Genomic DNA, 12,077 nt, shown 5'->3' with positions numbered 1-12,077 from the left:
ATTCTGAATATGGATTACTAACTTAATATATAATATTATCCATCCTAGTAAAAAATGTGGACAACTTAAGTATGAGGTACTATGAAAGAGAGAAAAGGGTTCCAGCAGACCTTTTTACCTGCGAAGGACAGGATTCTTTATGGGATTCTGTAAGGACACAGGTCACAAAAAATGCAAGATTATTTTCAAAATCTGTTCTGATCAACAAAAGGGGAAAAAAACTACACTGTTTTCTTGTTATGCATTGGTAATCAGAAGAACTGCAAACCAAACTGTACTTAGCACAAGACCACGCGCTCCAAAACAGTCATACTTTTGTGATTAATGCAGACTTTTTGAAACTATTGTTTATTCACAGTGACAATGTAAATGGTTTGATGAAAAGTTCAATGAAATGAAAAACAATCACTGAATTCTTTGCATATTTTATTTTTCTTTTTTGATTTCCAACTCACACACATCTGGCATATTTTACATCTTTGCAATAAAACATGGTTACAATAGCTTGAGGAATTTATATATCCAAAATATTTCACCATGATCTCAAGATGAAATGAACTTGTCTTCCAGATGTTCAATATTCTCCCAATTCTAAGCTACAAACTCAAGATATTGCTTACAGACTGGTGATGAATAACTTAATCATTACGTTGATTCCCCATGATTTCAGAATCTTATAAATACAAACAACAATGAAGAAGGAATTCAGTGCTAAAACTTACTAATACAAGGTGAATAACAAATAAGTAATCACATCAATAAATAATGATATGTTTCTGGTGCAAAGTGCCAATACAAAGAATCCATTATCTTTTTAAATAAATGACTGCAAGTGAGTGTAAATTCTGAGAAAATTACATTCCTGTTACATGCCTCATAGCCCTACCGACACAATATGTACATCTATGACAATACAGTCACCAAATATACAAAGAAGAAACATGAAGTAAAGTGTATATACCCCTGGGTGTGTAATTTGATCAGTACAATGTGCGGAAAATTATTCTGATAGTTGTTATTACAGTATTGTAAAACATGAAGTGCCTTAGGCTGAGAATGTGGCTTCAGGTGAGATTTTCATAAGAACCTAAAAGAATAACCTCAGTTACCTTTGCAATGAAGCTAAGGTGGTTAAACAAATCAAGCGACGGAGGGGAAAAATAAGAGAGAAATTTAACTGCAACGCCCTTCCCCCTGTGGGCTCTATGCCAAATGTGACGAATCCAGAAGTATAGTATTCATGGTGTGCTGGGAGTCATTAAGCACTATAGAGCATCACAAGACTCTTGAGAATATAATAAAAATCAGAACCTCTCCTCCCTGCTCCCTTTCTGACTTGGATTTAAATTTAAAAGGGAAGAATTTAATAATTTCATTGTACAAAGTAGAAGAGTGGTGAAGGATGGCTTCTTATCCAAATTCTTCATGAGCAAAACTCCACTTAAATTGGGGTGAGTTTAGATTTAAAAAGTGAAAACCATGTTTCTGTGAGAATGTCAGAATTACTGACTGCACCCAAATTCAACCCTTTAATACAAGCTGTGCCCTTAGATAGATCTCCAGTTTAATTTGTGTGAATGCACCTGTTCCATCCATCAAGACATCAGGTTTAAAGTACATGCAAGTTGTAACTCCACAATAAAATTAAGAAACAGTTTTGTTCTTTTTACAAGGTTTTACTTTTACAAAAGTATCCCTTTAAAGTTAAGATGTGCATCTGATGTACAAAGTATCAAACGTATTTTTTTTCTCAGCTTGAAAAGAGGCTGGAAATGGGATGCATGTTAGGTTCATAGCCTAAACATCGGAACAACTGGACACAAGGTTCCTCGGAATTTTCAAAAGTCTCTTATGGCGCATCCTACTACCTTTTTCTCAATAAACAAAGATATATGAAATAATTACCAAAACAGCTCCTAATTCATATCATTTACATGGTACAAGCTTGCTTTTCAGCAGCTGGTGTTCAGTTGTGAAAAAACACACAAAGTAAAATGGTTGCTGACTACAATGTACAGCTATTGCTGGGTGTAATGGAATGTACAACGGAGGTCAATGCAGACGTGTTTTTCCACCAGAGATTACACCTTTCATTGTAGCACTTGTGCTCTCAGCTTTACCTTGGCTTTCTGTTCTTCAGTCACCTTCAGTATCTGTTCTGATGCTCATAATGCCACCGATTAAAATCTATATTAAAAGCTACAATGCTACCAGAAGCCATGCCAGTAATCAGAGTTCTGAAAAAGGAACAAAGATAGATTTTGGATACTTGCTCCATTTTTTGACAATGTTAGACATGTTTACATTTAAAAAAAAAAACCTGAACAATATGCTAAATATTAAAAGTAGGTAAAAAATAAAGCCTGGAGCATGTCTTGAAACAAATAAATATTGCATTATCTAAATACATGTTCATAAACAGATTTAAACTGAAGTAGATCACTAATGTTTTTCTTTACACGAAAAAAAGTTGAATTTGCCCCTTCAATTCTGGCATCTGAATTCCATTTAAACATCCTGCAACTGAACTTGCATCAGTAGTAGGCCGAAAGTTCATTCTTTGTTCTTATTTAAATAAGAATAGCCAGGTGCTTAAACTTAAGCACATACTGAAGTGCTGCTGAAGTTGGGCCTGAAATCTCACTATTAGAAGACAGAGAAATTATTTTCCTATTTTCTTATTGTAAATGAGAATCCTCAGCACACTGCATAGCATTGTATGTGCAGAATGGCAGCATTCCAAGGGGAAATAAGCCTCTTCCAGAAAGCTAGTTTTGATTTGGCAGAAATCTGCTTTCTAGCCATGAACTTGTGTACGAACATAGTGGGTGGGTTCTGACTTATGAGTACTTTTGCTGCTTTATCAAACACTAGCTGTGCAGAGATGCTTATTTCTACCAGAAGAAAAGTCTTCTGGTAGAAAAATAGTTTGGGGTATGTTTCTCCTGCCCTGGAAAGCTACACAAGTAAGCTCTCTAGCCCAGGGGCACTCAAGGGTACTCCCTGGACCACCCATGTCATTAGGCAATCAATTAATTGACCACCTCTTTCTTATGTAGGAAGAGGGCAGGTTGTCAAGTAGCATTTGGCACTTGCTGAAAAGCAGCAGTTGCCACATGATCAGGCACAAAATGATCCAAGATAGATAAATCAACAAGAAAATAACAGAGTTTTCTATCATGGGCTTCAAATTAACTACAACAGGGGACTGCCACATTAATGCTGCAGGAATATATTCAATATATTTGATTTAACATTTACAAGGCAATTTTAATTCCAATACTGCCACTCACCTCTGATCATGAGACAGGTCCATAGCTCTAATGCCAGCATCACAGCCAGGGTAAATATAGAGCTGCTTAAAGTCACAAGCCTGCCATACTTCCACCACTCCATTATCTCCTCCTGTCACCAGGTTCTGCCCATCACTGCTCAAGAGGATAGCCTGCAGGGGAGACAACCAGATCGTTTGATTCTTATTTGAGAAAACTGACAAATACCACTACAAGTCATTTAAGCAACAAATGATTTCCACGTGCTTCTGCACATCTCGGAGGTGAAAAAAACTGCTCTTAATGTAGGAACCCCAGATCTTCAATAAAATATCTGTGTGGCTTTAAAAATGCAAAAATTCATTTTGCATGGGAGCTGAAAAATGGTGTAAGTATGCTTTCCAAAACTGGAGTTCAGCATATCAGATTTTTGTGTTTGTCCTGCAATATTTGATACTATCACTAACAGCTAAAGCTGAAGAAGGATCTGCATTCCTAATGTTGCTTCAGGTGCTAGTGATGGAGCAGAACCCTGAAGCATAAACTTGTAACTGGGGAAGTAAATAAACATTACAACAGTTTTGTTTTAAAGACAATTTTTTCCCCGCTGCATTTTAAATCTAAACATAAATTCCAGGAATCATCTCGGTTCACAAACAATTTTTTTTTTTACTTTATTCTATAAAAAGTCAAAGTCTACTTCTGACTCAAGATGCACGCAAGAGGATCTGTATTGGGATGGGATTTTTCCAGGTGACAACAATTTTACAAGTGTAATTTCCTTTGAGCAACACTCCATTCAAGTAGGGGGAAAAGCAGTTCCATGTCAAAGGGTTGTTTACATTTAGATTTACCCTGGTTGAGTCATTGATCTCCATCTGAGCTAAGAGTTTGCCATTAATGCTGAAATTGCTGAACCGTCCTCGTTCATAGTAGATGATGCAGTGACCTTCACTAGATACTGAAATTAAGCGAGGGTACAAGCAGTTTTCAGTTCCTTCCAAGGCTCTCAGCAAATCTCCAGTAATTGTGTGTACCAGACAAGGCCCTTCTGTGTATTAGAAAATGATAAAAGGTGTTATACAGAAACTCATATCATAAATTATATGCAGTTTGCATGCATCTACTGTATAATACATATCATATGAGTGCTCTATAGACAGGAAGATGCAGTCCCTTGCCTAAAGAGTTGACAGTGTACACCAAGAAATGAAAGAAACAACATATAGGAGCTAAAGCAAAAGGATACAATATACCAGTGAAGTGGTACTTTTTATTTACTTCAACTCTTACATAGTTTCAGTTGTTAGGATTTTTGACCCTTTTCTGCTAATTGACTTTTGTGTACGTGAAATCATTCTTCTTCTCTTCCTAACCATTCAGGAACCCCTACCTGCCCCCCACCCCTACCCTAATCATGTGAACTCATTCTATCCTGCCCATTCACATCAAACAGGCAAACAGATGGGGCCCTATCAGTGAAAAGTAGGAGAGGCTCCCCAGGGGCAGGTAATCATGTCACCACATGTTCCTCCTGCGGTCAGTAGCAGTTACTCTAGGTCTTCCCCCTCTCCACCATGAATGCATAGGCAGACTTTAATACTGAATCATTTCAGCAAGGGATATCACCAAGTCAGCATTTGTGATTTCCTAGTGACCCTGCTACTATCTGTGTGTTTTTCCAGCTATATTTTGTGTATTTTTTTGCAATTTTTATTGCTTTTGGTAAAATAAAAACTAGGGCTGACATATTATTTAAAAAATTAATCACAATTAATTGCAAGATTTAAAAAAATAGTCATAATTAATCACAATTTTAAGTGCATAGTTAAACAACGGTCAGCACCTCCCCACCCAACAGCCTGGGCCTGTGTGCCCTGTGGCTCCTCCCCACCACCACCAAGAACACATAGCCCCAGTGCTGACCCCGGCCCATCCTGCACTCACTCCCGACTTGCCGTGGCTGGAGTGGACTAGCCAGATCCCATGCAAACAGCCCCAAACCTGGTCCACCCTGAGCCTGCTCCAGATTCACCTGCTAACACTGGCAGCAGCAGTGGGCAGGTAGAAGGTTCTGCTCAGCATAGAGGGAAAGCAGCCCCCCCCTCGCACCACTGCTGGGCCCTTCTTGCTACAGTCTTAAGAAATGAACTTGTTAATTTGTTTTTGCATTAATCGCATAAATTAACTGAGATTAAGTGAAAGCCCTAATAAAACACAATAAAACCAACACTGTATTTTTGAAATGCTGGGCCAATAAATTTCTATTCAAGCATTTTAGTCAAGTGGTATAATGAAAATCTCTTTGAGAATCAAGGCAAAGCTTCCACACTAAGAAAAATGGTTTCTTCTTCTCTGACAAATGTAATGAGTCCCACCAAATACTACATGTTTGATTTACATGACTGCAGTATGTTCCTCGGCAGCACAAGAATCTTTTGCTTACACATTGCAGGCCATGATCCTGCAACTAGTTCCAGATGGGAAACACATGTACCTCCTCAAACCCCACTAACTTCACCGATATTCAAATGACATTAGGGTCTGCCTATCTGGAACTGGGATATCAGGGCATTTGACTATGATGTCTTTGGGACATGGACCATGTTTACATGGAAATAATGAAGGAAATGTAAGAAAGTGGTGTGAAGATGTTGCCAATTTCAGAATAATTAAAACACTATATTGTTCAAAAGAGAAGTGCAATATTGTAACATTTAAGCAGACTAACTAGTTCTGGGCATGATTATGGCATGAAAGAAAGATAAGAAAGAAATAATCTGATTTGTAGTGGCATCCTAAAGAAATGCAGAATGGCCACTTGAATAAGAATGTAAAAGCATTGATCTTACTTGAAGCAGTGGATTTTGCTTACAGGACTCATATGAAATGCCTTCCACACTGGCCATGCCCTAATACAGGATTTTCTACAGCTGTGCATGTGTTATCACAGTGAAACAGAGTGCTACAGGTAGCTATGAGGTGTAAGGGAAAATCAGGAAGAGTGCAAGTTGGGTTGCATGAGGTCTTGTAGAGAGGTGAGCCCCTGCTGGGTTGAAATGAAAAGAAAGCATAGAAACTGGGGAGAAACTGGCAAGGAGGGAAATGGAAGAGGCTGATTGGGAATGGGTATCTGGGAAGAAAAAAGAAGGTACAGCTTGAGTGTGTGCACAGTAAAATTAATGGTGTAAATAAGGGGAGAACAGGAGGGACAGCTCAGGAACCAAGAATGTAATGGTACATGTGTACAACAAACAGCATAGTTTCTTAATCAACTAGAAGTATATTCTGCATTCACCACGGAGGTCTTTAGTTGACCAGGAACAATTACTCCTAAGAAGAGGTCAATTATTAAAGCTATGCATATCTAATGAAGAAGGAGTTGGCATAACGCAGATCCTAGCTATTCTCATAGAATATAGTCTAAGATAATACAGCTGAATGAGTAGTAACATTATAGTGTAATATGAAGTAATAGGAAGCTGGCTTATGGTCTGTGAATTAATACCACTGCAACACACAACTTCAGCTTACATTCACAGTAACTATATGTTTCCTCACAAGTTTATTGACTTAGCCTATTCTTCTTCTACAGTACGTCATTACTACAGTTAATGATCCATTAGCACTCCCTGCTACAAACTCCTGTATTCTGAATACAGTGAAAATACAGTGCACATCCTACTGAATAGTGGGCTATGAAAATAAATGTCGAACTCAAAGCTGGTATAAAAGGGATCAAGCCAAAAAACTTCAATGTGATTAGCAGGGGGCAGAGGAATGAACCTATGTTCACCCTATATGAAGCAGAAACCGTTTTCATGAAGCAAGGGAAGGATAAATTCATATGCAGGGAGAAGAAACAGGGTTTGATTGTATGGGGGAGGGATATACGATCTCCAGGGAGGAAATGGGGGAGAAAATGGGGTAGAGGGGCTAAAAAAAAAGCACAGGATAATGTGGAGAAAAAGAAGTAGGGAAAAAGGAGGCAAAAACAAAAAGAGAATGTAACACAGGAGAGAGTAAGAGTTGTACAGCAAAGGAGGAAATAGAAAAGAGTGAGAGAAAAATGGCTGCTGCTTTTCAAAGAAAAATGGAAATAATGAGAAGAATGGTAGGAAAAAAGAGTTGATGAAAGTGGGGAAAAAGGAGAAAACTGGAGTGAATAATAAAGAAAGGTCCAGAAAATATGTTTAAATAATTTAACCTCTAAATTATCATGGTTTATGTAATTTACTGTTATAATTCTTTGGCTGGCATTTCTGGATGGAAAGGATGGGGTCACTATTTTGAACACTTACAGGAGTGATTGTTGGGTCCTCTGGATTCTAAAGATAAATGACTGGAGAAATGGGCAAACAGATGGTTCAAAACTTTCTGGCAGAAGAGGGTGCATATCAAACCCACAGGCTTCTGCTTATTTGGAGAACTGCCCATTGGAAAAAAAAATGTACACATTGGCATCTATGCCTGGACCTTGGAACAATCAAATAGGCTTTGCTTCTCTTGCCAAGGAGACTGGGACCAATCCAAAAATGTCTCATTTATATTTAAAACATGTCAGTTGAGTCAGGTGGTAGGGCATCCCTCCTCTCAGTTCCAGGTTTCAGTCAGCAGATTTCTTTCAGGAACACCACTGTGCACAGTTACAAGTTACTACATGAACTTCTACCCACTAGTATTCAGAATCTGTGCACTGAAACAGAATTATGGGCTGATGGCTGGAGAGTAATGTTTTATGATCTACTTAATTTGTGTTTAAGCCTCATATGTACAGATAGTATTCATGTTCACAGTAACCAGCTGTGGAGACCACTAGAATTAAATCATGACTTGGTAGAGGAAACTGAGGATAATTAATTTTAACCATGGATTGAGGCAATGGTGAAAAATGCTTATTGAAGAAGAATTACACATTTTTAAGATTCAAACTGTAAAATGACTTCTGACCTTTAGCACCACTGATAACAAGTCCCAGCTCCGCACAGACCGATACACAGACTACTTCATGGTCGTGACCAGTTAGAACAGCTCTAGGAGCGGGATAATCACCTGCAAAAGACCAACAATAGTGAGGATTTCAAAACAAAACATGTTTTAGTAACAAAATAGAAGCTTTGCTAAAATTTGTTTAAAATCATTAAGCATCAAAAAATAATCTGCTTAAATGTATCATTCTTGGGTTTCTGTGCAAAACTATATTCAATTTAAAAAAGCTATCATAAAGAACATTTTCAGGGATGACTTGTTCTCATAAATATATTTTTATTATGCAATGATAGGGGAAAATGGGTTGCATCTGATGCACCTGATAATAGTCAGATATTTGGAATCTGCTGCGTTCCAGAACACATGTATTATAGCACTATTAGAGGGGACGGTAACACACTGTTACACAGTGTAACAAGTTTCAATTGTCTGTCTACTAATGTGAGTTGTCCAAGTTGGAGATTCTCAGGTATGAGAAGATATATGAAAAGGTTCATGCTACTGACCCTTACAAGGATGAATCATATGACTACAAAGTCAAAATCAATGGCTGCAATTTTCTCTATAAGGATGGGACAGGAAAAAAGGTGGCGACTTTACACGAAACGCTCTATTATATAAGTACCAATGATTCAGAATTACAGGATCTTGAATGCCTATGGATTAAATTTCTGAGTTGTTAAATTTAAGATAGGATACTAATGGATATCCATTATGTCCACCTAAGCTCATTAGAGAACAACAAAAACTGCTCTTTAAATATCTGCCTGTAATTTGTAGGAGGAAAAACTGTTTCATTAAGGAGATGTGACTTCATAACTTACTGGACATATAAATATAAAGTAAGAAGTGTTCATGAAAACTGTTTATCCTTCAAAGTCAACCCAATGGATGCTCAAAAAGTCATGATTTCATAGACCTGAATCAAGGTACAGGATCATAGAAATAGATCATAGGAAAGTAGGTCTAGAAGGGACAAGGTCATCTAGTGCAGCCTCCAGCTCAAGGAAGGATCATCTCTGACTAAACCATCCCAGCTAAAAAACACATTCTGGGTAAAAGAAAATCTGAAAAATGTTAATAAAACATAAAGAATAGGAAAAGGGATAGTTAATCGCAATACTTTTTAAAGTTTAAAAGTCGCTCTCAACAAAAATCAGAAGCTAAAATATAATTAATGCCAGTCAGCATTATTTGAAAGAAAGGAAGTCTTGTTAAACAAACCTGTTATCTTTTTTGACAGGATTAGAGGCACGGTAGATAAAGGGAGTTGTGCTGATATAGAATACTTGTTTTTCTTTAAAGCATTTAATGTTAAGATATTTTGATTAAAAAACATTCATTATATGGAATCAAATATGCACACATTAAATGGGTTAAATACTGTCTGAAGGACAGCTCTCAGTATGAAATGGGGAGACATCCAGGAGTGGTGCTGTTTCTTGTGGTGTCCCCCAGGGATCAGTTCTGGGCCCAATGCTACTCAAAGTTTGTTTTAACCATCTAGATGAGATTATAAAATTTTTGCTAGTAAAATTTCTAGATACTAAGATTGATAGGGTAGTAAATAATAAGCAGCATAATGGTACCACTATACAGTTATCCAAATTGCTTGATTAAATCATTATAAGCCAACAAGTTGTATTTTAATATAGCTGAATACAAGAAAAGAACTCTGAGAACATGAATTCAGGGTATATATACAGGAGTGGGGGCACTGTTTTGGAAAGCAGTAACTGCCTCAACATGAGCTTTCAGTTCCAAATTTTGAAACAAAAATGGATAATACAGTCCTTTAAAATGTTTAGAAAGTAGGAGAAAAAAATTGACCTTGCCTCTGTACAGCATCAGTAAGACTGCTACTAAAATACCCAAATACCAATTTTGGTGTTTGCATTTCAAGAAGGATGCTGAGGGAATTCAAAGGACAGCCACAAAAGTGATCCAGGATCTGGAAAAATTAGCCTTACAATGTAAGACTTAAGGAAGTCAATCTGTTCAAGTCTATTAAAGAGGAGGTTGAAAGGTGATTTGATTACTGAGTTAGTTACTTATAGATTTAAAAGTTTCATGCTATTAGATATATTTTTTATCTTTTACACAAAGGCATAGCAAAGTACAGTGGCTGAAGTTAAAGCTAGACAAGTGCAACCTTGAAATAAAACACAATTTCTTAGCAGTGAGAGTAATTAAACATTCAAATAGTCTATATCCAGGGACATTAGTGGACTGTCCATTGCTTGTGGTCTTTAAAGCAAAATTAGATATATTGCTTTAGGATGATAGGATGGGAAAGAATCTCCTGAATCTTCAAGTCAAACCACATCTTATCTGAGGCAACCATGTTATATAATCTCCTTCATAATCTATCTAGCTAGTTAAATCTTTCACTCCTGCTGTTCCTCTTGGAAGGCTGTTCCAGAAATTCACTGCTCTGATGGCAAGACACCATCTTATTTCCAGCTTAAATTTTTTCATGGCCGGTTTAGATCCATTTATTTTTGATCCAATAGCTCTTCTTCTCTAGTGCATACTCCTCTCCCCAATATATTTTTTACAGACAAATCATATCACCCTCAGCCTGTGTTTTGGTAGATTAAATGAACAAAGCTCCTTTAGCCTCCTTTCATATGATAAACTTTCCATAGGCACGTTAAAGAGAACCTGACGCTGTATTTCATTGCAAAAGAAAGAAGTCATGAACCCCAGCAATTGTTCAAAAGCTAGCAAAATATTCTGTCACTGTCACATCAGCACTGATAGATGCAGCCAGAGGTCAAAGGCTATGGTACTGAGGGAGCTGCAGGTGAAACTACCCCACTATGAATTGAAACACCATCACTATATGCTCAAAGTAATTTTCCCAATGTGGCACCTCTGAACTGAACCACTATAGGAAAAAAAGGTAAAATGCATATGTCTGAGGTCTTTCTCCAGCAACTCAGTTCTTTAGCCAAGTTTAAAATAAAAGATTTCTGGTGCTCTGTTCTAAAAATAAAATGCATAATGCATCTGTAAAGCTCTTCTTGGGGAGATATTCTGTTTTTAAAGCCAAAAAGAAATATGAACAATGTAATGATTACTTCTAAAGTCCTGGGGTTCCTCCCCACCCCATCAATAACATGCCACTTGCAGGAATTAATTGTGTACATTTTGGAAAAGCCATATTTAGACAGATGGTCAAATCCTATAGTTTCATTTGATCATTAACTTTGATCAAAGCAAGCACAGGCCTATAACTGACCTGTAAGTGGTATACAATAAACATGTCTATGATATAGCAGCTTCTCATTGCTGGTGCCTTAAGAGCTAATCCACACAAACTAAAAGCTTTGAAGGTGCTGTGCTTTTTCTGCTGGTGAAATAAAATAATAATCTTAACCCTTCACAATCCTATAAAATATACATGCATTCTAATGAAATTATCAGGCTACATCTAAAAATGTTGCAGATCTCTACTTAGGGAAATTTGCTGATCATAATGTTCATCACATAATGGGTGGGTGTTTTAAGAAGAAAGGCTTTTTATAACATTAAGTTCAAGACAAATATCACAGTATCTTGTCTCTGGCAAACTGGTCTGTTAGCAAAAGCTGTTGTTGCATACCCTTCACTGAAGATTTTGCAGAACATCTGTTGGGGAGGTCTAGGTATACCTGAGGCTACACTGGTGCAATCCAAAATAAAACAACAAGCAATGAATTCTGCCTCAGTGAATCCAAAATAGCAAGCACAGGCAAAATATTGCAGGAGCTGGATAGCTGGAAGAAATCTAGGAGTAAAAATACCATGTGCTCCAGTACTAAGAACATGGGA

At 37.3% G+C, this 12,077-nt stretch overlaps 1 protein-coding gene across 3 annotated transcripts in view; it reads right to left on the bottom strand.

The window, feature by feature from the left end:
• Positions 1 to 409: 409 nt before the first annotated feature.
• LOC109302590 (neurobeachin-like) overlaps positions 410 to 12,077 on the bottom strand; it is a 494,933-nt gene continuing 483,265 nt past the window's right edge. For all 3 annotated transcript variants that reach the window (XM_019524185.1, XM_019524186.1, XM_019524187.1), the window contains 4 exons: positions 8,223 to 8,324; positions 4,127 to 4,323; positions 3,294 to 3,445; positions 410 to 2,237 (listed from right to left, as the gene is read on the bottom strand). In XM_019524185.1, the coding sequence (XP_019379730.1) occupies positions 2,147 to 2,237; positions 3,294 to 3,445; positions 4,127 to 4,323; positions 8,223 to 8,324 (542 nt within the window). In that variant the 3' untranslated portion in view covers positions 410 to 2,146. The remainder of the gene's footprint in view (positions 2,238 to 3,293; positions 3,446 to 4,126; positions 4,324 to 8,222; positions 8,325 to 12,077) is intronic.

The sequence above is a fragment of the Gavialis gangeticus genome, unplaced genomic scaffold, assembly GCF_001723915.1.
Source record: "Gavialis gangeticus isolate Ggan-Ray unplaced genomic scaffold, GavGan_comp1, whole genome shotgun sequence".
In the NCBI taxonomy this organism is placed as follows: Eukaryota; Metazoa; Chordata; order Crocodylia; family Gavialidae; genus Gavialis; species Gavialis gangeticus.
The sequence above is the reverse complement of the archived record's forward strand: the minus strand, read 5'-3'. Positions and strand labels throughout refer to the sequence as shown.